Raw genomic sequence first — 27,942 nt, forward strand, 5'->3', positions numbered from 1 at the left:
TCTCAAAAATAAATAAGACATTTAAAAAATTATTTTTTTAATAATAAAATAAAAAAGAGTTAAATATGAATTTCTTTGGAGATTTTCCTTGAACAAGTTATTATGCACAATTTCATCATATACACAATAGGGTTGATATTTACCTTCAGTTAAGATAACTCAGATGCTTACAATTATTTCCATCATAATACACAGAATTAAAAAAATACTGATATAAAAACTTTTCTAATAATTTACACATCAAAAATAATTTGGAATAAGACTAGGGATAAAAAGAAAAAGTAATGATATAGTGTGGATAATTTAACAGCAAACTCTCAGTGCAGAAATGTATGCAAATTTGCAAGTATGTATTTTTTCTGTGTTTTATTATTTTTAAAAAAATGGCTCAGATAAGACTTAAAATACCCAGTAAAACAAGTGTGAGGATTCATTTTGTGAGATGGATTGCAGAGGAAAAGAATGGGCAAATAGTGTAATTTTAAGATATTTATTGATTCAGGCTTCCGAGAAAAATGTTTTCAAATCACCAAAAGCCAATACTTCTCTCTGCTCTCAATGCTAAGCCATTTTTTTCCACCCCAAATAAAGAAGTAACATATATTTTTATAACTAATCAGTTTGTGACAGCTGTGATTCTCAAATGCTTTTTAAAAATACAAGTGAGATCAAAGTTACACACAGACTATATGTAGCGATTAAAAAACCTGAATAGCCAAAGCTTTACTCTAACTGACCCAAAAACCATTCATTTGGCTGGATTTGGCCTTTTCCGGCTACACATGACTTTGCTCAAGAGCCCTGTACATATCACAAGGTTCCCACTGATGTTCTGAACACCACGAGCATGGATGCTAATGCCCAAGGCTGTAATTGACTGCAGGGGCTCAGACAGGAGACCCTACTGATTCCATATTACTCCTTGACAGATTTCTCCTCTCCACTCTCTTCATCAGCTTCCTCTTTTTCCTTGTAAGAATCCTGGCTGTTGGTATCAATAAAATAATTTTCTTCCCCATTCTCTCCTTCTTCTGTTTTTTCTTCTTCATTAAGGCTGGAGGAAGAAATGTATCAATCTTTCACAGGAAAAATGATTTGGTTTAAAGGTCAACAAACTCTTTGCAATGTATGCCATCAAGTAGTCAGTCTTCCTCAAGTGTACGAACTCCGATTTATCAAGAAAACTCTATAGAAGTGTCAATTGGGAACTAACTTATTTCAAACCTTGATTGACTCTCAAAACTCCATTTGAAAGCATCTTAACTATTTTCATTATTTATGTCAGTCAGAATTTAAATTATTCTGCTTTAAAAACAAGATACCTCATCACCATGTAATGTTCTGAATGTGTCAAATGTTAAAATATCAATGTTTTACAACAATTCACATATGTTAGGTTAAGAGATCTTTTAAAAATACAGAACAGTTTTATGCTTTCCAGTAGGTAAGAATTATTTCAAAGGTAAACCATTTAGACATCTTATATATGTTACCTTTCTTTATCTTCAGTGAAACTTTTCATCTCTTGATTGCTGAAGTACTCAAATATTTTTCTACTTTGGCCTTTCCTTGAAACAAACTCATCAGATAGTCCTACTGCTTTTAGGGTGTTAGAATAATGCTTTTCTGCTGCCATTCTTGCATTTTTCTATAGGAAAGACAAACCTTTTTAGATGAGAACAAAAGACTTTAAATTTCCATTAAAGATGTATGGGTTAAAAGCTCCGGTGAAAATTAAATTCAATAATCACAGTTGGCTGGACACAGGCAGACCCTCTGACGAGCAAACCCACTTGCAGGCATATTCCCAGAGAAAGTCCTATAGATGTGCCCCAAAAGACATGTACAAAAACGTTCCAGATAATATAGTTTGTAACAACCCCAAACCAGAAACAACCCAAATACCTATCAATAACAGGATGGCTAAATAGTGGTCTATTCACACAACAGAGTAAAATAAAGCAATGACGATGAGTGAACTCTAGTTGTCCATGACAACATGGATTGATCTCACAAACATAATACTAAGCAAAAGAAGTAAACCACTAGACAATACATACAGAACGTATGATTCATTTACATAAAGTTCCCAAACAGGCAAAACTAAACTATACTTGTAGGGATAGGTACATAGGAAGGTAAAACTGCAAAAACAAACAAACAAAAAAACACAACAACAGTAATGACAAAAACAAGGAAATGCTTATCTCAGAAGTTACAATGGTGGTTACCTCCAGGGGAGTGGGGGAGGGTTTCGATCTGGGAAGGGCACACAAGGTTTCTGGGGTGCTGGCAACGTTCTATTTGTTAAGCTGGGTGGTAGCCACATGAGTTTTGACCTATAGTTATTCTTTACACTATACCTGTTTTATATATTTTTAAAAATAGGCTTTTATGTTCAAGGATATCTGGAAAAATCAGGAAGAAAAGAAGTTCATGATAGTTGTCAGAGGTTTCTTTCATTTTATGTACCTCCTGTAATTTCTACTCTTTACATGCCACATCTCTAATTCATCAAAGATGATAAAATCATCACTGTTCTTGTCTTTACTCTGGAGGAAACAATGGATACAGCAAGAAGGATAAGAATTTTGATCTGTGTTCAAATCTCCAGAACGTTGTTTCCTGGCTTTGGGACCCGGGGAGCTGAGCTAAGATGACCCTCTCATACCTGAAGCAAGTTAGGAGTCATCACAGTTCCTGAGACCACAGGCTTTCCAGGGTCACAAGATGACTGGGGTTCACGCTAGTGCCTCAGTTTTAGTCAACTTTTACCTCCTATGAGCGGATATGAACTAGTATAGGGCCAAGAATTGCCATCTGGGGGGATGCCTGGGTGGTTCAGTCGGTTAAGCAACTGACTCTTGGTTTCAGCTCAGGTCATGATCTCACAGTTTGTGGGTTGGAGCCTTGTGTCAGGCTCTGGACTGACAGCGTGGAGCCTGCTTGAGATTCTCTCTCTGTTTCTCTCTCTCTCCCCCCTTACCCATGCCCTCCTTCTCTCAAGAAAAGAAAAGAAAAGAAAAGGAAAGGAAAAAATTGCCATCTGGACCTCCAACTAAAGCAAGGTGACTAGGAATACACTAGTTCCAGTGCCCCAGTGGCATCCCATATTGGAAAGAGTGTGGGAGAGTACCCAGTCTTACCCCCAAATATATCAAACAAAGAAATTAAGACACTCCCTCCACCCCCAGTAAGGTTAAGCAGTTTGCTTAAGGTCACAAGGATAATGAGTGATAGAACCAAGTCTCTTGACCAGTTTCTAGGTCTGTTCCACTCCACCATGCTGCTTTCTCTAAGTAATAGTGGTCATCCTGGAGTTTGAAGGTGGCTTAAACCTGACTTCAGCAATGCAGGTGTCAGTATTGATTTGCCTAATCTACGGACTCCAGCATAATGAGGGAACATGGCATCTAGTGTTCCGTGGGAGAAACCAAAATAGCAAAGACCGATTACAATGGATAAACCACCACCGGTGATTTCCTGATGCTCTGAAAAACTGAAAAAGCACTACTTAAATCCACCCACTATGATTAACAACAATTTTTGGAAAAGTAAATAAAAATGCATTCAGAGGCTATGAATATCAACAGACAAGCCTCGAAGAACTGAAAGTCATGGCAAAGTGAGAAGATAAGAACTATGCCCCAAAGAATGTAAAGCAGAATAAGGAAACCCCAGACCTAACTTTAAATGCATTAAGAACAGTATATGCTGATCTAAACAAATTAAATATAAGAGATATTAAAATGATACCAAAGTTAGTACTCATAAGTCTTCATTTGAATTTGGCTTAGAATTTAATTTAACATCTACTCAGTTAATAAACCCTGTGATTTCCAAGAAACAGGACAACACGGTTTGTTCTGTATTGGATCATAGGCTTACTCTGCTAGAGAATAACTCAACAGCAGCAAGACCACAATTATCCCTAACAAGGGGATAATGCATAAAGTTGTGAGTGAATTTATGAAATAACAGCTGTTAATTAGCAGCAAAAGTCACAGCAAAACAGGCTGCGAGAAAAAAATTGTACTAATTTATGTTAACAAAACCAAAGCAATGGTGAGTCACTGCCAGTCACTCTATATATAGAATTAATTACCTTTTAATATTTTATATCATGGTGAATAGTGTATAATTATTCTTTAAAAATTTTTTTAAGTTTATTTACTTATTTTGAGAGACAGGGAGAGAGAGAGAACAGGGGAGAAGCAGAGAGAGGGAAAGAGAAAGAATCCCAAGCAGGGTCCACACCGCCAGCGTAGAGCCCAACGTGGGGCTCCAACTCATGAACCACGAGATCATGACCTGAGCTGAAACCAAGAGTCAATTAACCGACTGAGCCACCCAGGCACCCCTAGTGTATAATTATTCTTAATTGAAACAAACATTTCTGGGGCGCCTGGGTGGCTCAGTACATTGAGCGTCTGACTTCAGCTCGGTCATGATCTCACAGTCTATGAGTTCGAGCCGTGTGTCGGGCTCTGCACCGACAGCTCAGAGCCTGGAGTCTGCTTCAGATTCTGTGTCTCCCTCTCTCTCTGCCCCTCCCCCTGCTCATGCTCTGTCTCTGTCTCAAAAATAAATAAAAACATTAAAAAAAATAAATTTTGAAATAAACATTTCTTCCTTGCATTTCACCATGCAAAAGAATTATAGACAATGAAATAAAAGGAGCAATTAAAATAACTATGATTATTTTACTACCAAATACTGCAAAAGAAAACTAGTGTTTCTTCTACAGGAAACCAAAATAACATGCAATGATGAGTTTGTCTAAAAATCAGTGCCCTCATTTGAAGGGGGGAAAGTACTTATTTTTCATAACCATAAGTTTCATTTATATCAATTATGTCATTTATTTAATTACTGAATACTTATTTTGTAACAAGTCCTCATGGAAGGTAGTGGGTATAGACACAGGAAAGTGTTTTGGACAAAGGGAACAGCATATGTTAGGGCCAGAAGCGGCGGAAGTAGCATCAGCTATGAAACTGACCTATGTTTTCAACATTTAAAACTTCTTCATGGGTTTAATTTCACATGACTACTTACTTTGCCTCATTTTCTCTGTGCTTAGAAACTGGGAATTCAAAGCATGGCAAAACGGCTTACTCACGCTGAGACTCATCACTAATAGGTCAGGGCAGTGCTCGCAGCCTGGGCTAATACCCCCCCCCCCCCCAAATGAGTATCTGGCTAATTTGATCATGACAGTTCAGTTTTGGTTCAACAAATGCTTAACATCTCTGTGCCAGATGTTCTTCTAGGTGCTGGGTGCTGGAAATACAAAGATTTGACCACAACCTTCAAAAGTAACTAGCTAGAAGGGAAGAGAGATCCTGAAACAGATAATTTCCCACACAATGTAGCAGGAGCAAAGACAGAGGTATGCTGAGGGTAATAAAAAAAAAAAAACAGAGGAAAGGGTACTCAATCCAACCTGGGAAACAATTCAAGAAGTGATTTTATAGGAAGACTTGAAAGATCAGGAGGAAAAATAGGAAGAAGCTCTAAGAGTATTCAGAAACAGCATCAACAAAGATTTCAAGTTTGAAACTAGTAGTCTGGTATGATCTGAAAGAAAAGTTTCTGAAAGAAACTAGTTAACCTCTTTAGAGGTTAACAGGGATCAGAAAGTAGAGGATCTACACATGCTAAGATTCATGGGGTTATCTTCTGGGAGAAAGCAGGACAGCTTAGTGTTAAGTGCTTGGAAGGATTGACTTGGGTCCAACCCTAGTTCCATTACTATGAATCTTACTACTTACATTCTTTGAACTTCAGCTTTTTCCTCTGTAATATAGGAATAGCCACTTTGGGAGGCCAAAGCCTCTGACTGGCTCAGGCCATGATCTCACAGTTTGTGAGTTCGAGCCCCGCATCAGTTCTGTGCTGACAGCGTGGAGCCTGCTTTGGATCTTGGGTCTCCCTCTCTCTCTCTCTGCCCCTCCCCTGCTTGCATCTCTCTCTCTCAAAAATAAATGAACTTTCAAAAAAGGAATACCCACTTTGTAATATTGTTTGAAGAAGTCAGTGAAAAGATTTCTTTCTTTTTTTTTTTTTTAGTTTTTTAAAGTTTATTTTGAGAGGGGGAGAGGGCACAAGCAGGGGAAGGTCAGAGAGAGAGGGAAGAGAGAATCCCAAGCAGCCTCCACACTTAAGTGCAGAGCCTGATGCAGGGATCAAACTCACAAACCAGGAGAACATGACCTGAGCCAAAACCAAGAAAGAGTTAGCCACTTAACCCACTGAACCACCAGGTGCCCCAAGATCTCTTGATACCATTCCCTGAAAATGAGAACGAGTGGAATCAGTGAAAATGGATGATCATCATCGTTATCAGAGGTTATTTACTACATATTCAGGGTTAAGATTTGGCAAGGGAATGGGAATAGTAAACTGAAGATATAATGGGTGGCTTTGCAAACAGCAAGGCAGGAAAATGAGTCAAAACATTACAATAACTCACACAGGAGACAATAGAGATTTCACCTAGCATTTCACCATCGGGAATGGAGAAAGGCAGGTCCAAATATTATTTAGGAAGAAAACTTTCCAGGTCTCTCAGTAGCAACTGAAAGAGGGAGGCAAAGTGGTTCCCAATCACCAAAACTATGGTCCAATAAAAATAGGAAATCAAAGAGGAAGATCTAGTTTCAGGCAAGATGAATGTAAGATACCTGTGGGAAATCTCTGTAGACAGAGCCACCAGACAAACAGACATAAAAACCTGCAGCTGGGAGCTGGAATTAACTATTTTAGGAGCTAAAAGTCAATCACTTTATGCTAAATAGAACAGCTTATGATGATTTTTCCAAGTTGAAACTGAGATTTTAAAAAAAGAAACCCACCCCTTAAAATGAAAAGCATTACATAAAATTATATACAAATCTGTTAAGTAAAGGGTTCCCATAACTTTGAGAGGCTGTAATGTGTAAATTCAGTTACAATACATGTCTCTGTCCTCAGTGAGTCACTGAGAAGAGTCCTATAATGCTAACAGGAAGCTCCAAATGTAACAGGTTGAAATTCACAACACCTGTAACTTCCAGTGATTCGGTCTATTGTTAAGCTATGTCACCCATTAGAACACCTCTCTTTTGAGAGGGATGTGAAATTGACAAATATTTTTTAGGGGGAGATTATAAAACCGAGTACAAATTTAGTAAAATCAGGGTTCATTGTCCATATGATCTAATTATTTTTCCAGTGAAAAGGAAGTGCTTTCAGTAATTGTAGGTAAGAATGAAAATTACAGACTCACTTAAAAAAAAAAATCAACAAAATGAAAAGGCAATGTACTGAATGGAGAAAATATCTGCATATCATTTATCTGATAAGGGGTTAACATTCAAAATATATAAAGAACTCATACAAGTCAACAGCAAAAAAACAAATAATCCAATTTAAAATGGGCAAATGATCCGAATATTGTTCCAAAGAAGATATTCAAATGGCCAACAGATATATGAAAAGATGCTCAACATCACTAGTCATCAGAGAAATACTAATCAAAACCACAATGAGATACTACCTCACACCTGTCACAATGGCTCTATCAAAAAGACAAGAGATAACAAATGCTAGTGAGGAGGTAGAGAAAAGGGAACCCTTGTGTACTGTTGGTAGGACTGTAAATGGAAAACAGTACAGAGGTTCCTGAAAAAATTAAAAATAGAAATATGAGGGGCACCTGGGTGGCTCAGTTCGCTGAATGTCCGACTCTTGACTTCAGCTCAGATCATGATCTTGTAGTTTGTGGGTTCGAGCCCCATGTCAGACTGTGCACTGACCATGCAGAGCTTGCTTGGGATTCTCTGTCTCCCTCTCTCTCTGCCCCTCCCCTGCTCTCTCTCACTCTCTCAAAAATACATAAATAAACATTAAAATAAACAAGATAGAAATAGAAATATGATAGAATCCAGCAATGTCCAACTTCTGGGTATTTATTTGAAGGAAACAAAATCACCATGTTAAAGAGATTATCTGTGCCCTCACATTCAATGCATTACTATTTACAATAGCCAAGATATGGAAACAAAATAAGTGTCCATCAAAAGATTAATGGATAAAGAAAATGTGGTATATACGCAGTGGAATACTATTCAGCCACAAAAAGGGAAATCCTGCCATATGCAACGATATAGATGGACTTTGAGGACTTTATGCTAAATGAAATAAATCAGAGGAAGACAAATTCTATATGATCTCACTATATGTGGAATCTAAAAGCAAAAACAGAAGAAACTCATAGAAAAACAGATCAGATTTGTGGTTACCAAGGGAGATGGATGAAAGTGGTCAAAGGTATAAACCTCTAGTTTCAAGATAAATAAGTACTGGGAATGTAATGTACAACATGATGACTCTGTTAATACCACTGTATGGTATATATGCTAAGGTATAAGATGCTAAGAGGGGCACCTGGGTGGTTCAGTCTGTTAGGCTTCCAACTTCGCCTCAGGTCAGGATTTCGCAGTTTGTGAGTTCGAGCCCTGCATCAGGCTCTCTGCTGTCATCACAGTGCCCACTTTGAATCCTCTGTCCCCCCCTCTCTCTCACCCTCTCCCCTGTTCACACACACTCTCTCACTCTCTCTCAAAAATAAATAAACTTTAAAAATATATATATTTTTTAAAAAGCTGCCGAGAGAGTAACCCCTAAAAGTTTAGATCTTAGTAAATCCTAAAAGTTTGGTGACTACATGAAGTGATGGTTATTAACTGAACTTGTGGTGGTAATCATTTTGCAATATATGTATACCAACTCACTACGTTGTACACCTTAAATTTATACAGTGCTCTAAGTCAATTATATCTCAATGAAACTAGAAAAGAAACTGGCAGAAATAAATCTGATTCCATTAGCATTTTGTTTCATTTTTTAATTCTTCAAAGACTTACAAATCGTATCATGAAGGCTCACCTTAATATCCGGCTAAGTTGGTATTAAAAAGAAAAGACCAGCCATGAAAAACAGGCTGTGAAACATTTTGAATACGACTGGATTAGCAGCATGTTATCAAGCTGACATGTCTTATCAACAAGATTCAATGCTCAGATTTGAGCAAAAACTTACTTGACTGATTTGATGAAGCTGTCACAGAAACAATATGTCTCAATAAATTGTATACAACATATAAAAAAAATGGACTGTAAATTAGGAGCTAGAGATGCTAAATTTAAAAAAAAAGGCTGACAGTAGCTCTTAAATTCCAACAAACACAACCTGAGCAACTCTTTCAAATAGTAGCGGCCTGTTTTTTAATTTTTCTTCTCTCTCTTCTAGTTCTCGTTGGTATTCTCTCATCCTTTCCTTTTCACTCTTTCTAAAATCAAATAAAAGGAACAGCATTTTAAAAACAAATAATAACTTGCACATATAACATTTAGCTTAGACGACAGATCAGAAGTTAAATTATGAGCACAGCTTACAGTTTACCACAATTCCTTTCCTAGACTGGTAAATTTTTATGGACTGCAGAATAAAATCCTAGGTTGTGAGAACACACCTTTACATACTGGGAACAATCTGGATACTCTGATGTTTCTGAAATCTTCAAGATTTTTAAAAAAATTATGTATTAAAATGCTTCAAACTGACCTGAAGAGATGAATGAACACCCTCTTATCTCATTTGTAAGTGAAAAAAAACAAGAAAATTTAGTTCAAATTAGATATCTTTTCTTTAAGGAATTTCTTCTGAAAAACAAGACCTTGCTCCTTCTTTTTCCTCATAAGTGAGATCTCCTATAAATCGGTGGCAGAGTGAATTAAATGGGAGCAGGTCAGGGGAGAAATGGGGACTATGGGAATAGAACATATAGAAAAAAGGAAGCAAAATACATAAATCCACAATAAATGTACTTACTACTTGGATAAGATCCTATAATGAACTAAATTATGCTATTTCCTCTATGTAAAATATACTAACTTTACCAAGATAATAATATTTCATGGATTAGAGAAAATAATTGTACTATAAAATGCTAATTATGCTTAATTATACACAAGATTGGTATTATGAAAAATCCAGTTTACTTTCTTAGGGTGAACAGTATATTTCTAAAAATTATTGCTCATCAAATTAAGCTCCCTCTATCACTGAATTACACTGATATATATTATAAGGGATATAAACATAATATACATTATAAAAGAATATAATTATTATTATAAATAAAAATTTACAATTAAAAAGGAATACTCATAATTAAAAGCAAATACAGGGGTGCCTGTATGGCTTAGTCGGTTGAGTGTCCGACTCTTGATTTAAGCTCAAGTCATGATCCCAGGGTTGTGAGATCGAGTCCTGCATTGGGCTCTGCGCTGAATCTGAAGCCTGCTTAGAATTCTTTCTCTCTGCCTCTCTTCCCCACTCCTGCACTCTCTCTCTAAAATAAAATCATAAAATAAATAAAATATAAAAAATAAAAGCAAATATAATTTGGGGGGTACTTATAAATCAGATTAAAAATTAATTAATCATATTACTTACCCAGCTTAGGGGGAGATATTTTCCTACTTAAACATGAACATTTTTACATAAAAATGTTCCTCTGGAACACTGGTTTTCAAACTTTGTGCTGCAGAATTCCAGTGTTCGTGAAGGGGTTCTGCAAATATTTTTATTTATTTATATTCAAACTGCAACGGAATGCAATACACACCACTAAACATTTATACACACGTGTTAACTGACACACATAACTGATGTTATTTAACATCAGTGTGTTAATTTGTGATATTAGATTTCACGCAGACCTCAGAACAAAGCTCTGTGACATATTTATTTATTGAAGAATATTCTTAGATTACATGGCAAGCTATTAAAAAAGAGCTTTGTGTGAATCAAAATTTTTCTATGTTTACTGAAATTAAAATTAAAAACTTAAAAAAAAGATTTTTCTCAATATTGTACTGTGCAATCAAAAATAGTATAAAGAAGGAGCACCTGGCTACCTCAATCAGTAGAGCATACGACCCTTGATCTCAGGGTTGTATCATGTTCAAGCCCAACAATGGACATGGAACCTACTTAAAAAAAAAAAAAAAAGTATAAAGTATAAAAAAAAGTATAAAAAAAGATTAGATACTAACATAAAATTACAACTATGAACTATGGCCACAATCAATATGAAATGTTTCAATTCATCAATATGGCTTTATGGTCCTTACCATGAGGTGAGTACATATGGTGGTTCTCACCATGAGGTGAGTGTGAATGAGAATGTGTGTACGTTAAATTTAAGTAACCGATGGCAACTTAATCCGGAAACTAAAATACTAATCAATCTGTTCATATATCGTATCCACTGAAAGAAAGTTTGAAAACCAGTGACTGGAGGTTCAGGATTCTTTTATGATACCTGAGAGACATGACTCTGGATTTAGACATTTGAGCTAAGCTTTGATGTGAGTCATAAGCCTTAGCCCGGGTCATCAGGAGTTTCTGCAATTCTTTCATCCTTTGCTTCTGCTTAGTTAGGATCCGACTTCTCTCTTCTTCCAACATTTTCTTTTCCTCAAGTGATCTCCTGAGGGTAACAAACTAAGGCTTAATTCACTTTAAGCCAGTGAGAATGCTGTTTAGCAAAAATTTAACACGGGAAAATTCAAAGGTTGAAAAAAGGCAACCTTTTGTGAAGGCTCTAACTTGCAAAACTAGAAATCAACAGGCTAACCTTTTCTATCCCCAAAGATTCATAAAATACAAAATACAAAACACCCTCTGGCAAAATACTCTATATTATACGGTAAATATATCACCAAATATAATTTTTTCACATTTTCAAATTCACCAACATAAAATCAACAGAGCTGCAAACACGATTTTAGCAACCACGAGTCAGCTGGTACAATATCCTAGTTATTTACCTTGTGGCTTGTTCTCTTCCTCTGGAAGACACTGTGGGCATTGGAGGGTTGCAGTGACAAGGCACAGGCTTTGCACTTGCACTTCTTGCTGGTGACTTGTGCCTTGGAGACAGATAAGCCCGTGTTTCTTTTAAATGTTCTTCATCTGCTGCAACGTCTGCCAAAATTTTTTCTCTCTGAGTGGATGCATTGGAGGCTGCGTGAAGATCAGATGGTTTACGGACAGTTAGGAATTTTGAAAACTTCTGTTTCGAGAGGCGTTTCTGATATCTCTCGGGAAGGTCTTCAAAATCAGCAGTTTGCCACCTAAAGTTGTGTTTACACTTCAACTTTTCAGCCTGTTCAGGACCCTTGAGCTTCCTTGCAGCACAACTTCTGTGACCTGATCTGCGAGGCAGAGGGGATGAATTCTGTAAAAGCTCTTGGGCTCTCAGTTGCATCCTAATGTTTCTATACGGCTCTTCTTCTAACTTTCCATTGGTAACCGAACCATAAGTAGACCGAGGTATAGGTCTGGCCTTAAATCGATTTGTTTTCTTTTTAGACTTAAACAAGTCTCTCATCTGCTTATCCCGCATTGCTTGCTTCTGTTCCTCCCTTGCGATAAACTTAAATGGCTTTTGTGAGGCCAAAAGAGCTTCTTTGTTTTTCTCCTTCATATATCTCCTGCGTTCTTCATTTTGCTTGACTATGTCATGATAAAGGGGGAAAAAGACAAATGCAGGAACTGGATTGGCTCGGAATTTTTTCTTACACTCTGATTCCTCCTCTTGTTTTTTGAGCAGTTGGTGTACCATTTCAATATCTGGCTTAGATTTCATGTTTGCTTCTTTTTTCCTCTGTTCCCTAATCATCATCTGAAAAGGTTCAGGTACTGTAATCTTTGGTACCCATTCTCTTGGTTTCTTCTTTGTTTTTTCAACTGGGAAGTCAGCATGTCCACACTGAATATAATCTTCAACAGAGAAGTTTGTCCACATGTTGTTGATCAGTTCTTTAGCATAGCTCATCACTCTCTTTTTCTCAGGACACTCTTTTTCTAAGTTGGGCAACTCATCTTCAGAGGAAGACATAATCAAGGAGGAACATTGCCCTAAATCAGGCTCTGAAAAGGATGTCATTAATGAGATACGGTGATAGGAGTTCTTTTCTGATTCAGACCTAAATGAGAAGAATAATTAGATTATGCTCTCAGTTGCATGTGACCAAATATACAAATTAAGAACTAGATATTTTCTGTTTTTTCTTTTAATTTAAAACAAATTTTTTTAAATGTTTAATTTTGAGAGAGAGAATATGAGTGGGAGAGAGGCAGAGAGAGAGGGAGACACGGAATCCGAAGCAGGCTCCAGGCTCTGAGCTGTCAGCACAGAGCCAGACGCAGGGCTCGAACTTGTGAACTGCAAGATCATGACCTGAGCTGAAGTCGGACGCTTAACCAACTGAGCCAGTCAGGCATCCTGTGCACTATATATTTTCTAAGATCAAGGTATAATCAGTTAGAAGATAAGAGCCTATAGATAAGGCTTCTAATTATCACTTTTATTTAGAATAGAGTTAAGAGATGCCTATAAATTATCTAAAATTCAACTCCCTCACATTACAGGGGAAACTGAGACAGCAGAGGCTCCTTGGGTGTAAACTTTATTCCATTCTCTACACGTTTTCCAGAGTCACCATCTTAAAACATACATATAATCATGTCACTCCGCTTCTTGAAACTTTTCTATGATTTGTCATTGTAACAAAGTCAAGTCTAGATTATAAAGCCCTTCAAGGCTAGCCGCTGTCTGCCTTTCCGTTTCACCTCTTGCTTCTCTCTACTTCCAGTTTCCAAACATTTTTTTCTTAATGTTTGTTTTATTTTCCAGAGCTAGAGACAGAGTACGAGCAGGGGAGGGGCAGAGAGAGAGGGACACACAAAATCTGAAGGAGGCTCCAGGCTCTGAGCTGTCAGTACAGAGCCCGATGCAGGACTCGAACTCAGAAACCGCGAGATCATGACCTGAGCTGAAGTTGGACACAACCAACTGAGCCACCCAGGTGCCCCTCCAGTTTCTAATCTTAAGTTATATCCAATCACATGAAGTTCTTCACACACACCGTGATTTCTCATGCTGCCACGCCTCTGCACACATGGTTTCTGTTGCCTAGAAGCCCACTCCTGGCTTCCCGCATCTGCTACAGCTATGCCTCCTTTAAGACTGAACTTAGATATGACAGGTCTGTAGAAAATTCCTGCCTGCATTCCTCTACCAACACCATAACATAATCAATTGTTTCTTCTTCTGTCTCTATAACACTGTTACATCATGTTGTATTGTAATTTTTGGTTCTCAGCTAGTTCTTTGAGCTCCTCGAGGGCATCTCGATTTTGGCTCCTCAGGGGCCAGGCAACGCCTGGCACACGGGAGATGCACAATTAGCACTGACCAACTGGATGAGTTAAGAGACTTGCCTCAAGTTTCAAAACAAGAGAGTTTACAGTAGAAATGGGTCCAGGAATTACAGACTATTTTGAAAACCTGAATAAGATTTATATCTTAGATCTGAACACTTTGTACTTTATATTTATACACACACACAGATATACACGTACATATTATAAATATATATACATATATATGTGTGTGTATATATATATACATGTGTGTGTATATATATGTGTGTATATATATATATACATACATACATATATAACTTTTTTTAAGTACCAGAAGCTGGAAAGTTTATTAAAGTGAAAAGTATACTCTTGAGATATTAAGGGGAGGGGGATAAAGAGAGAGAGAGCAGAGTCGTACTTTGTATTTTTAATGACCTCATGTTAATCCACATACTGTAAATGGCTTTTAAAATTAAATTTTAATTTTTATCATTTAAAAATGGCCAGACTAAATATTTTGATACATAGCTACAGTTCTGTGAGTGGCAGGTCAGAGAGAAAAGACTAAATGACCACCAAATGACTCTCAAAACAAGAAGCCATTGGTGGATAAGCCATTACACATTTTGAATAAAATCCAACCTCTGTATATCATTAAAAGTACAAAGGGACAGTAGAGAGAAGATATTCTGAGATAGTTCTGTTCTGCACTTTTAAGTATACATTTTACAGCCCACAAATAATACATGTACAAACTTACCTGGAAGAGACACTAGAAGCTTCTTCCCTAATGATCACTGGCTGAACTTCCTTTAAATTTAATTTATTCTGGTACATTTTCTCTAATTTTGCCATAGTTTCCAAGTGGGCAGCTTTCAGCTCTTCTAGTTTCCTAAAATAGTCTTCATTAGAGTGGTAAACATCAGAGAAGTCCACAATGTCCTCACCACTTATATGTGTTTGTCCATCCACCTCGGAAATGTTAGTGTTAATATTAGTCTGGTAGGAAGGAAAAAAAACCCCTGTTACATGGTATTTTGAATTGAAAGACAAATTAAAATGACACCAATTCCCAATGCTGCTTCTTAAAGTGTACACTTAATTAGGTTATATGTTACTTGTGGGCTACATACATATAATGGATTCTAAGTTACTTGTGGGCTATGTACATTTTCCCCTAATGACATTTTATTAAGAATGAGAAAGAGGGGCACCTGGGTGGCTAAGTCAATTAAGCATCCGACCCTTGATCTCAGCTCAGGTCATAATCTCAGAGTCGTGGGATCTGGTCCTGAGTCAGGCTCTATGCTGACAGCGTGGAGCCTGCTTGGGATTCTCTCTCTCCCTCTCTCTCTGCCCCTCCCCTGCTCATTCACACGCACTCTCTCTCTCTCAAAATAAATAATCATTAAAAAAAAAAAAAAGAATGAGATAGATAGATATCAAATTGCCAGAAAATAAGTGCTATTTAATTCATTTTATAAATGATGGTTAGATTCCCAGGTCATGTACTAACTCATATACGATAATAGAATATAACCAAACCATCCTTTATAAACAACCTCCTTCTGAATTATACTTTTTTTTTCTCAAGGAAAGTCCTTTATTTATTATTTTTGTTTTTTAGAAAGAGAGCATGTGAGCAGGGGAGAGGGGCAGAGGGAGAAAGAGAGAGCATCCTAAGCAGGCTCCACACTCAACACGGAACTGATGTGGGGCTCGATCTCACAGGATCAGAAGCCTGGAAAGAGAGGTTAGGGTTAGCAGGAAATGGTTCGTTCCCACTTCTCATGACCTGAGCCCAAATCAAGAGTCTGATGCTTAACCAACTAAATGAGATGAAGAAAAACAGTTCTTCCTGCTGCAAACCAGCCAAAACAGCCCCAAACCCTTCCCTAGCTGGGCTCCTACAGTGTTGGCCCTGAGGGTGTGCCTTTTCTCTTGGAGAAAAGATAGGGAAAGGGAAAAGTCAGGGAAATGGGAGAATGAGGACAGGGGAATGGAGGGAACTTCTCATTGGTTCACTAAGGAGCCAGAGAGAAGGACACCTATATGCCTCAGGACAAAACAGGAAGTGGGGGGCGGGTAGGAGAGACCATCAGAACAGCAACTTCTGTGGGCAACAAAAGCAATAGCTCCCATGGGTGACAGGGACTGTCAGAGTGACAAGAGAACAAGAGCAGTATAGTATCATAACTACACATAGCACAGCTATGCTATATACAGGTCATGCCTAGAAGGGTCTGACTGGTCTTCCTCCCTCACTCTTTTCACACACCTTCCAAAGTTCTTTAACTTCAACAACTAAAAAGGTAAAACCCCATTTTCTCTGTAAAGAAAATAATTTTAATATTTCTCAGTTGAGATACAGGTGAAATTATTTATGATGCTATGCATAAAAGACTGCTGATCATGGTTTTAAATTTAACCCAGAGCATGAAATAGACTGAAAGTGAAAAAAGCAGGTTTGCCATAGAAAACTATAGATCAAATCTGATAAGATTCTAGAAAAGCAAGTAGCTTCTCCCAACAGAAAAATTCATAAAATCAGCTGTCTACAAATAGTTATAGGTATGGGCTTTTTTTTTTTTTTTTCAACGTTTATTTATTTTTGGGACAGAGAGAGACAGAGCATGAACGGGGGAGGGGCAGAGAGAGAGGGAGACACAGAATCGGAAACAGGCTCCAGGCTCTGAGCCATCAGCCCAGAGCCCGATGCGGGGCTCGAACCCACGGACCGCGAGATCGTGACCTGGCTGAAGTCGGACGCTTAACCGACTGCGCCACCCAGGCGCCCCTGGGCTTTTTTTTAATGGACTAAAAACAGTGTACAAGAGGCCAGTGCTGTACCACTTGGGGTAACCTAAAACAAATGAAGGAAAACAAGTTTTCTTTGAAAGAATTGGTAAGCAGAAATTCATTACCAATGAATTTATGACTCAGAGAATTGCTTTATATATACCCTACAACTCAAGTAAGAGAGTTTTCTGATATCTTCTGCTGTTTCTGTATGTGCTCCTCACCATTACTTAGCTGTGGGGATGAGAACTTTGTTAATTTCCTCATTCATTAACTTTTTGGAGACAACCAGCATTCAGCTGGCTGCTAAAGATACAAATCAGATAAAAACTCTACCTTAGAGAAGCTTCTGGCTAGTTTACCAGAGGACATGTACACAAATCAATAGCAGGCTGAATGAGACAGACAGAACTCTTGACTCCTGTTCAGTTGAACAGGGAGACAGAAGAGTCACCATGTATGTCACTATATAAGACACCATGAAAGCTCACAGAAAGAATGCCTAATTCTGACTAGGGGGAAAGAAAAGGCAGAATTTGCAGAGGTGAGCCAGACTGGAGACATAAAGTTGGATGAGGACAAAGTGTGCCAGAGACCAAGGAAGCGGTGAAAGACAAAGAAATCTGAGGCACAGTGCTAGAACATTCATTGTATATTATTACACCCTGTGGCAATGCAACTAGCAGGTAGTATGATCTCAAGGAAACCAAGGCTCAGAGGAGTTAGGTGACCTGCCTGCAGTCACACAGCTAGGAAGTAGCAGAGCTGGTATTCAATCCCAAATCTGTTAGGCTCCAAAGGCACACCAAAGTCCTCCCAAGGACAGGAGAGGTTTTTTAGCCACAAGAGGAAGGAACAGGCATTATGTGTTCAGAGAGGGAGTCTGAGCAGGGGTGGGAAATTGGGTATATGGAGCCCAAGGGAGGGTGGGAAACAAAGTGAAAAAGGCAAGTTGAAAGCCCCAACCAAGAGTCCAGGTTGCCAGGCCATAGCCAAGAGGAGCCTTGAAGGATGTGAGCAGAGGAGTAACACCATGATGATCAGGAGTCTTCGCAGCAAGGAGGAGGGAGTGAAAGAAAGCTAGGTTGGCAGCAGTTAATGGGCTATTGCAAAGGTCTGAGTTAGAGATATTAAGGGCAAAATGAAGGGAGCAGCACCAGGGACAAAAGAAAGGAGGCTTGATAATGGCCTGGATTGTGGGCAAGAAAGTAAAAAGCTTTCTGTGTGGAGTGCTGTCTAGGTACATGACGGTGCTGTCATTCATCAACACAGGGAATACCGCGGCAGACAGTGTTTTAGGAAAAGGGAACTAATCTCTGTCTTAGACACACTAAGTTTGAGGGGAGAGTAGGGCAGCCAGATGTCCAGGAAACCACAACGCACACAGAAGTGACAGGTACAGCCTTGGATGTGGATAAGGTTGCAGAGCGATGAGAGACAAGAACCTGAGGATGGAAATGTTGGCAAACACCAACATTTAAATAAGCAGGGAGAGGAGGACTGATATAAAGGAGAAAGTGACACAAAGACCAAGTGATAAGGGTATTCAATTAAAAGGAGCTTTAGTTTGGTTTGAGTTTGGAAGATAAAGGAAGGCTTCCTGGAAGAGGTGATATTTGAGATGAGTCAAAGAATGGAAGAATCCAGAGGGTCAAAGACAGTGAAGGGGGAAAAAGGAAAGGGGTATTCCAGATGAAGCTAAATGACATTAGCCAAAGCAGCAGGGGTAGGTGACATGGTGGGGAGCAAAGTGCAGGATAAGAGGGGAGTAAAATGCATAAAGCAGTTTTGGAGACAAAGCCTGAAAACGGAGGTTAGGGTAAGCAGGAAATGGTTCCCACTTCTCATCTAACTACTGGCTCCTAAACCACTCACTGGTCACCTGGTTTCAGCCCCCCTATAATCCTTCAATAAGAAACAGTTGTATGGAAGTTAAATAACTTCAGTTTTATCATGCCTTGGGAGAAAGATTATAGGCATGGTGTCAGAATTCTCATCCAAGCCTAGGTTCTGCACTTCTGTGACATGGGCACTATCAGTTTTATGATACATAAAATAGATGTGCCAGGTGTTAAAACTATTGTTTCTTGGCTCCAATGCCACCCAGAATTCTATACCCTGTTATGTGATGTTGGGGATGGGACTCCATAAAGAATGTTTCTGCTTTGCCAGCTGTTCCCCAGTAGACTCTAAAAAAAAATAAATAAGACTAGAGGGAAACTGCAAAGCTGGAGGAGGAAGAAGGGACTTTATCCCTTTCTGTTAGTTCTCTGTCTGCTGAGTCTCCCTAGCAGTAGTTCATTCTAGCAACGGTAACTGACTCCAGTTTGCAGTTTTTCCAATGTTCACAGAATCAGCAAAATCACCTCAGGACCTTTGTACTTGGTGTTCCTTCTCCCTGGGATGCTCTTCCTTCAGGTATTTGCACAACCCACTTGCTCACTCCTTCAGGTGTTAATGAAATGTCATCTTCTTAACAAGATTTCACTGACTACCCTATTTGAAATTACAACCTCTCCCCCCCGCCCCCACTCATCGTCAGCCTCCCTTTTCTGCTTTATTTTTGTCATAAATATTCACCTCCAACTGACATCTACATGAAGTTACTTATTTGAGTACCATATACCTTGCCTCCCTACCAAAAAATAAATATCACAAAGGCAATGATTTATCTGTTTTGTTTGTGGCTGTGTTCCCAATGTCTAGAAAAGTATTTGGCCAATGGCAGATACTCAAGAAATATTTGTTGGATGAATGAATATAAGCTAAAAAAAAAATTAAGTTTACACAGAGGGAAGACAGGTATTCCCTCACATAGGACTGAATCATTTGAAGAAATACTGGCTGCCCTAAAGAGCTATATTCTAATCCACATTAAGGAAAGGGCTTATTTTCCAAAGACTACAATTAATATTCCAAAGAACTATTTTTAGGCAAAAACATCCGTGTGCTCTTCATTCATTCTTTTAGAACGTGCCTTAAAAGGAGGCCTTATAAGAATCATTTTCACAAAAAGGATAAAATGTATTTGGACCTGGAAAAACTGTTTGAAAAATTATAGAAGGATTAACTAGCTTCTAACAAGATGGAACCGTAATCTCTACAAAGTAATCTCTACAAAGTATACTTAGGCATTGACTTTGGCATACTATCCACTCCATTTCAGCTTAATACTTCAAACTTTTCAGATAAACTGATCTCAAAACATTTTATCTAAAACAGACAAATGGTGGGGCGACTGGGTGGTTCAGTAGGTTAAGCATCGGACTTTGGCTCAGACCACGATCTCACAGTCCATGAGTTTGAGCCCTGCATCGGGCTCTGTGCTGACAGCTCAGAGCCTGGAGCCTGGAGCCTGGAGCCCGGAGCCTGCTTTGGATCTATGTCTCCTCTCTCCACCCCTTTCCCAGCTCACACTCTGTCTCTCTCTCTCTCTCTCTCTCTCAAAAATAAATAAACATTAAAAAAAAATTTAAGACAAAAACAGATGAATGGTTAATAAGCAACTTCTAATCATCTCCATACAATATTTGGTATATAGAAAATATTTAGTAAATCAAATAACCTAGGCCAAGGACATTATTTTCCAAGAACCTAAAATAGTACCCTTTCCCTTTAATTGTTCAGCTTTCTATGGAATGTTGTACATGCAGCAGCCACCAGATTAGAGGATAATCTTCCCTAGATTGGCTTGACCTATTTAGATGATGACTCCTTGTAGCACACGTTGCTTCATCAGTAACTAGCACTGTCAATTATTTTTGTGCTATAATTCTATCTAGTATCATCTGCAGTTCCGGAATTTTTATTTAAAAACTTTTTTGCACTGAAAAGATTTCTAAGGGATAAGGTAGATCTATATATGCTAACATGGATAAACCCCCCAGTAAATGTAAGAGAAAAAGCAAGCTGCAGAACAATATGTATAAATAAAACGTGACCATATAGGGGCGCCTGGGTGGCTCAGTCGGTTGAGCCTCCGACTTCAGCTCAGGTCAGGATCTCACGGTCTGTGAGTTTGAGCCCCGAGTCGGGCTCTGTGCTAACAGCTCACAGCCTGGAGCCTGTTTTGGATGCTGTGTCTCCCTCTCTCTTTGACCCTCCCCCATTCATGCTCTGTCTCAAAAATAAATAAACATTAAAAAAATTTTTTAAAAAATGTGACCATATATTAAAGTATTATGTACATAGGAGATAGGAGGAAGCCCAAAAGACTATACATCCAGTTTTATTTTTTAATTTTTTTAATGTTTATTTTGACAGAGGGAGACAGAGCGTGAGCAAGGGAGGGCCAGAGAGAGGGAGACACAGAATCCAAAGCAGGCTCCAGGTTCTGAGCTGTCAGCACAGAGCCCGACCCAGGGCTCAAACCATGAACCGTGAGAACATGACCTAAGCTGAAGTCAGACGCCTGACTGAGCCACCCCAGGTGCCCCAACTATACATCAGTTTTAAAACAGTAGCTACTAATGGGCGTTGGGGTGGTCAGATTTTCTTTTTGGGGGGAGAGGTGTTAAAAGGGCCTACACCTTATTTGTAGCATTTGATAGACATATTTTTTTTTAATATATTTTTTTCAACGTTTATTTATTTTTGGGACAGAGAGAGACAGAGCATGAACGGGGGAGGGGCAGAGAGAGAGGGAGACACAGAATCGGAAACAGGCTCCAGGCTCTGAGCCATCAGCCCAGAGCCCGACGCGGGGCTCGAACTCACGGACCACGAGATCGTGACCTGGCTGAAGTCGGACGCTTAACTGACTGCGCCACCCAGGCGCCCCTAGACATATTTTTTAAGATATTATTTTTGGGGCACCTGGGTGGTTCAGTCAGTTAAGCATCCAACTTTTGGTTTCAGCTCAGGTCCAGATCTCGTGGTTCGTGGGTTCAAGCCCCACATTGGGCTCCCTGCTGCCACTGCCGATGTGAAGCCTGCTTGGGATTCTCTCACTCTTCACTCTCTCTCTGCCCCTCCCCTGCTTGCATGTGCTCTCTCTCTCTCAAAATAAATAAATAAACCTGAAAAAAATTTTATTTTTAAGTAATCTCTACACCAAACATGGGGCTCGAACTCACAACCCTGAGATCAAGAGTTGGATGCTCCACCGAATGAGCCAACCTGGTGCCCCTGTAGCTGAAATTTTAAAAGGAGAACGTGTTCATGTATTACTTCCATAATTAAAATGTAACTTAAAAAAATAAAATGAAGGTTTTGTGAATACTAATACTAGAGTAAAACTGGACAATTTCTAATGGATACTTGGTGTGCCTGGCACCTCCACACATACTCCTGGAGCAAGACTCCAGCAATTGTCCTCCCCCAGCAATACTGCTTACCTTTCTTTCCCTTGCTCTTCTACTACTCTCACACCCCGCCCCCAACTACCCATGATAACTCTTCTATTTCTTTGAGAGGACAGAAACCATCAGAGGGAAGTTCACTCATCTTCCCACCTACAAGACTGCCCACTTTTGTGCCCTTTTTCTCCTTCGCTCCTGTTTCAGGGATGAAATTTCCCTTCCCTTAGCAGCATTTAACCCTTTCCCTCATCACCAAAGCCAATGAATAGGAAACTTGCACACCTTGCTGACCACTGTAGCTGGTCCTTAATCTCTTTTGCCCCCCTTTTCTCTACCTATCAAATGCTAAGTTGTTTTTTTTTTTAAGTTTATTTATTTATTTTGAGAGAGGAAGAGACAGCATGAGTCGGGGGAGGGGGAGAGAGAATCCCAAGCAGGCTCTATGCTGTCAGCGCAGAGCCCAATGAGGGGCTCGAACTCACCAAACTGTGAGATTATGACCTGAACCCAAATCAAGAGAGTCGGAGGCTTAATCAACTGAGCCACCCAGGTACCCTTGTTTAAAAAAAAAAAATATATATATATATATATATATATTTTTTTTTATACAAAGTGTGATTTATTTGAGAGAGAGAGAGCATGAACAGGGAAGGGGCAGAGTGAGACAGTGAGACAGAGAGAGAGAGAATCCCAAACAGGCTCTGCGCTGTCAGTGCGAACCGTTGAGATCATGACCTGAGCTGAAATGAAGAGTCAGATGCTTGACCGACTGAGCCACCCAGGTGCTCCTCTCTCTCTCTCTCTCTCTCTCTCTCTCTCTATATATATATATATATATATATATTTTTTTTTTTTTTAAGTAGGCTTGTGAGAAGGGAGATGATTCAGTTTCAGAAATACCAAATAAAAGCTGAGCTGTCTAGTTAACAGTAGGTTTACAACCTATCGAAAATATGTACAAACCCTCCCCGACAATGGAGTCCCAAACCTTCATTTCACTTCATGGTTCTTTTTCCTTTCTCCATTTCATGGGCTTATTTTCACAGGCTTTACAGTGAGTATGTGCCAAAGAACAAAGGGAGGAGGGACTGAAAGTCTCTGTGTCACCTTAGGGAATGTGCATTTGCCCCTCCCCTGGTGGCACTCTGTCCCTCTCTCTCTCTGCGGGGCAGAGAGAGAGGGAGACTTAGAATCCAAAACAGGCTCCAGGCTCTAGGCTGTCAGCACAGAGCCCGATGCAGGGCTCGAAGTCACAAACCGTAATATCATGACCTGAGCCAGTGGATGCTGAACTGACTGAGCCACCCAGATACCCCTTAAATGCTAGGTTCTTAAGAGTTCTATACCAGGCCCCTTCTCTTCTTTCTCTGTACTCTCTCCTTTAGTGACTTCATCCAGTCCCATTGTCTTTAAAATGCTGAAAACTCCCAGACAGAAATCTATAGTGCAGACCCCAGGACTATGGTTTCATAGGCCCAACTGCTTCCTACACATTTCCACTTGGTAGTTTCACAGGCATCTCAGAATCAAGGAAATCTCAGTTCCCACCCAGCCTGTACACCTATTCCTCTCCAGTTATCCCCAATTAAATAATGGCATTCCTTTCTATACACCTGGTCAAACCAGAAGCCTGGGAATGAGCATTCTTGATTTCTTCCTCTTCCTTAGCTTTCACATCCGATCTAACAGTAAATCCTATCCATTCTAGAGAAATCTGTCCACTTCTTGCCATGTCCCCCGGCCTAGGTCCAAGCTACCACCTTTGGCCCCTAAATCACTACAACAGCCTCCTAACCAATCCCTTACTTCTGCTTTGTCAAAGTCTCCAATAATTCTCCACAAAGCCACCAAGTCATCTTTTAAAAACATAAAAAGAAACATGCCAGATCTCTTAAGTCTCATAGGACATCCTGCTGTACCAACAATAAACACTAAACTTATCTTGGTCTAAAAGGCCCTGAATGATCAGGCCCAGCTAACCTCTCCAACCTCATCTCTCCTTGCCTCTCCTCTCCTCTCCTCTCAGCTCCCCTCCTGCCTCCCACTCTCTCTTTTCAGATCCTTAATAACAAAGCTCTTTCTCTTTCAGTCTCAGGGCATCTGCACATGCTGTTCCCTCTGCCTGGAATGAATGTTTTTTCTGCCCCTACTCTTCAAATCGTTGCTCTTTCTCATCTACCAGGCATCAACTTAAATGTTAACTCGTTTAAGCAGAAGCAGGTGCCTGGCTACTTCTTTTTTTTAATCATAGAAGCCTGTTCATTTCTTAGCTGGTATTTCTCATCTTATAATCATTTGACTATTCATTTTGTATTTGTGACAATGTGATCTATGTCTGTTTCATTCACAACTAAATAGTCAGTGACTAGCACTTAATAACTGCTTGATATTTTTTGAAAAAGGTTAAATGTGAATTAAAGAATATTGTTTTACCCATGTCATCATCAATCACATAACAGGGCCTATGAAGTGCTATCTCCAACTGAAGCTAGATTCAGAGAACTGGCCTCAGAGCCCAATATGGGCACAGGAAGTATACCTGCAACTACAGAAATGACTGACTCCTATACCACAGCAAGCCAAAGGAGAATTTAATCTTTGGGCAAGTTGTTCAAATGACAGTCTCACCGGAAGTTGTTATTAATACAAATTTACATAAATCATTCTTTAGATATGACACACATTTTCTCATTTGGTTCTCCTAATATCCTGGTGAGACAAAAGAGATATTACAGTTTTTTTATATACAAGAAAGAAAGTTACATCGTAATATCACTTAGCAAATGGCAGAGAATGGATCCTAATCCGACTCCCAATCCTTTTCCTCTATTCAAATCTTTTCCCTCCATCACTTTGCTCCCTTTGCTGGCTACTGAGATTTGTGTTGTGGGGAAACTTTATCATGAGTGAAACTGTTCCCAGGACTCTGACGCTGGTTCTTGTTCAGGGTCTTAATCTGCTTTACTTTACACCTCAAGTAGTTTATATGTTGGTGAAATACTGACCATAAAAGATGTTGCTACAGATTTTCTTTTCTTTTCTTTTTTTTAAACATTTTATTTTTTATTTTTTTTAACGTTTATTTATTTTTGAGACAGAGAGACAGAGCATGAACCGGGGAGGGTCAGAGAGAGGGAGACACAGAATCCGAAACAGGCTTCAGGCTCTGAGCTGTCAGCACAGAGCCCGATGCGGGGCTCAAACCCACGGACCACGAGATCATGACCTGAGCCGAAGTCAGCCGCCCAACTGACTGAGCCACCCAGGCGCCCCCATATTTTCTTATTAACAGTTTTAGTGTAAAAAGGTTAGAATTCCAAAATATCCAGTGATTTTCATTAGTCATAGGCCATAATGTTTTGTATCTGAGAATCTTTACACAAATAGTGCTAAGAATCATTAACTGGGGGTAAGGAAGTTAATATCTGCACATGAGAATTAAAATTCAATGTTCCAGTCTTTTAAGCGAAGAGAATAAATGGCAGACTCGGCCCTCTACCTGATGGGCAGGTTCAGGACACATGTGACGCTGAAAACTGGTCAGTGAAAAGCCTGTCTCACCCTGAGGAGTTGTTTAGGAAACTAGAACCTCGGTAGTTTGCTTCTCTGGATGCTTAACTTTAATCTGTATATGATCTGCCCACTGAACTCTTCAATGGTTTTAAACACCGCCTCTCATGGGCAGTGTTACAATGCACTAATAACCAAGACTTTAAGGCGACAATTAAACACACCTGACAGCACAGCGGATTCACCTGAGTTATATGGGTTATCCGCTATTGCGAACATCAGTTTTCCCCAAGTTGAAAAGAAAAAGAAATAACTATGCCCAACAGATGCTGGAGCAAAAGGAATAAGCTTCTGTACTTTGTACTCTCTAGAAACAAAGTAAATGCTCTCCAAGAAATTTTTACAACAACCTCTTCGGTGAAAATTAAAAGATTTCCCAACGCCTCGGTTTAGAGTATTTTCCGGGGGGGGGGGGCAGAAAGAAGGTGGCGGGCCAGATTTACTGTGTAGGGAGGAGCTGGACAGGGCGCCGCGTTTCCCAGCCTGTCCTTCACCTTGCTGGAACGCCAACCAACCCCCACCTGCACCAGGCGGACGCCCAGCCCCCGCCACCTCCCGCCCCCGCATTACCCGCGCCCGCGCCGGCCGCACTGCCTTCTCCTCCTCTTCGTCTTTCTCCTCCTCCACGGCCTCCGCCCCCAGAGCCTCTAAAGGTTCTTCGCGTTCGTACTGGGCGACCTGCACTCCGGTGCTGGGATTTACCGGGGTTTGGAGACTGGAGGCCGCCAGCTTTGCCGCTCGGTGTGAGGCGGCCATTCCCTCCCCGCTGAGGCCTGTGCGCCCGCGCGGGCCTGCAGAGGGGAAGCTGGCGCGGCCTCGGGCAACCGGGCCGCTCCTTGGGGCGGGCGGTTACTAAGGGCTCGGTAACTAGGGACGCTACAGGGACCGCCAGGGGCCAAAAGTCCTTCAAACTCCCCTCTGGCTGCGGGAAACCCGAGACGAGCGTCTCTGGATAGTGGGAGTGAGTACTAAATCTTTGAAGGTTTAGAGGGTTGGCGGGCAGAACAGGGCACCTCTTCGCCAGCTTCGCGCTTCACCGCCTAAATGCACACTTCTCACATTACACCAATGAACCAGCTCGTTTTGTAGGGAAAAAAAAGCGCATTTTCATTCATTGAAATAACACTTTAGGAGGAGACGGCGTCTGAAGAGGAAAGCAGAAGATGTTATTGTGTGGCAATCTCAGAACAGAGGCAAGGTTTGCATCTGTTAATCTAACACGGCTCCCCTGGGAGCCAGAGACTGGGAAGGACTGAGGTATATTCTACTTTGATTGACTTGAGCGCTAGCAGCAATCAACCAATCCGAAGGAGGCTTCTGGTTACCACATGGGTTTTTTTCTTGGTTTGACCAATAAAAGTCCAGAGTTGGGTGGGGCCTGGCCCACCCAACAGTGAGTGGTAGTGTAGGTGTAGGAACCAGGTGTTCGCTGGTTGGTTCCATCCCCCTCATCGTGGTGGGGTTGAAGGGTGCAAACGCCGAACACTAACCACAAACACACCCCATCAACAGCTCCCACTTGGTATTTGGGCATTTCAAATGGTGACTTCCCTCTACGTCAGGTGGCTGTAAGAGAGGCCTAGCCTTAAAATAGCAGGTGTGTTGAAGTCTAAGTCCCTACTACCTCAGTCTGAGGCTGCTCCTACCCTCACCTCCCTATCCTTCAGCCTCCTTCAGCCCCAGCCCTACAACCAGCTATAGCCACCATGAAGTTAAGGTATAGTGATATCTAGAACCTACGTATCTCTAAGGTCTGAGCCCTGTTTTTTAATCTTTTCTTTCTTTCCTTCATTCCTTCCTTTTTCTTTTTCTTTCTTTCCTCCTTCCTTCCTTTCTTTCTTTTCTCTTTCTTTCTTTCTACCAAGCTTTACACCCATCGTGGGGCTTGAACTCATGACCCCAAGATCAAGAGTGGCAGGCTCTCCTTACTGAGCCAGTGTCCCTGAACCCTTTTTAACCAAGCCTTTCTTGTTGACGGGGCTGGAGTGTGAGCACCTGCAAAATCCCC

General features: G+C 40.2%; 1 protein-coding gene across 2 annotated transcripts; it reads right to left on the reverse strand.

Moving 5' to 3' along the window:
- On the reverse strand, positions 1-26,721 carry FAM161A (FAM161 centrosomal protein A). Of its 2 annotated transcripts, XM_047069485.1 has the most exons (7): positions 26,505-26,721; positions 15,026-15,264; positions 11,883-13,043; positions 11,375-11,542; positions 9,235-9,334; positions 1,494-1,648; positions 1-1,054 (listed from the first exon to the last, which is right to left on the reverse strand). In XM_047069485.1, exons 1-7 carry the CDS (start codon positions 26,688-26,690, stop codon positions 916-918), a joined length of 2,148 nt encoding a protein of 715 aa, XP_046925441.1. In that variant the 5' UTR covers positions 26,691-26,721; the 3' UTR covers positions 1-915. The 2 variants fall into 2 exon arrangements, with proteins under 2 accessions (XP_046925441.1, XP_046925442.1); XM_047069486.1 differs by lacking the exon at positions 11,375-11,542.
- Positions 26,722-27,942: the final 1,221 nt, after the last annotated feature.

The sequence above is a fragment of the Lynx rufus genome, unplaced genomic scaffold (genome assembly GCF_022079265.1).
Source record: "Lynx rufus isolate CCGP_SWC_20201006 ecotype Redwood Valley unplaced genomic scaffold, mLynRuf1.p SCAF_8, whole genome shotgun sequence".
NCBI classification, from domain to species: Eukaryota; Metazoa; Chordata; class Mammalia; order Carnivora; family Felidae; genus Lynx; species Lynx rufus.

Excerpts from the sequence above, each read along its gene's own strand:
- FAM161A (XM_047069485.1), bottom strand. The coding sequence starts at position 26,690 with ATGGCCGCCTCACACCGAGCGGCAAAGCTGGCGGCCTCCAGTCTCCAA. Across the intron at positions 15,265-26,504 it reads TGCGGCCGGCGCGGGCGCGG|ACTAATATTAACACTAACAT; the intron begins GTAATGCGGGGG and ends CCTTCCTACCAG. Across the intron at positions 13,044-15,025 it reads GCTTCTAGTGTCTCTTCCAG|GTCTGAATCAGAAAAGAACT; the intron begins GTAAGTTTGTAC and ends CTTCTCATTTAG.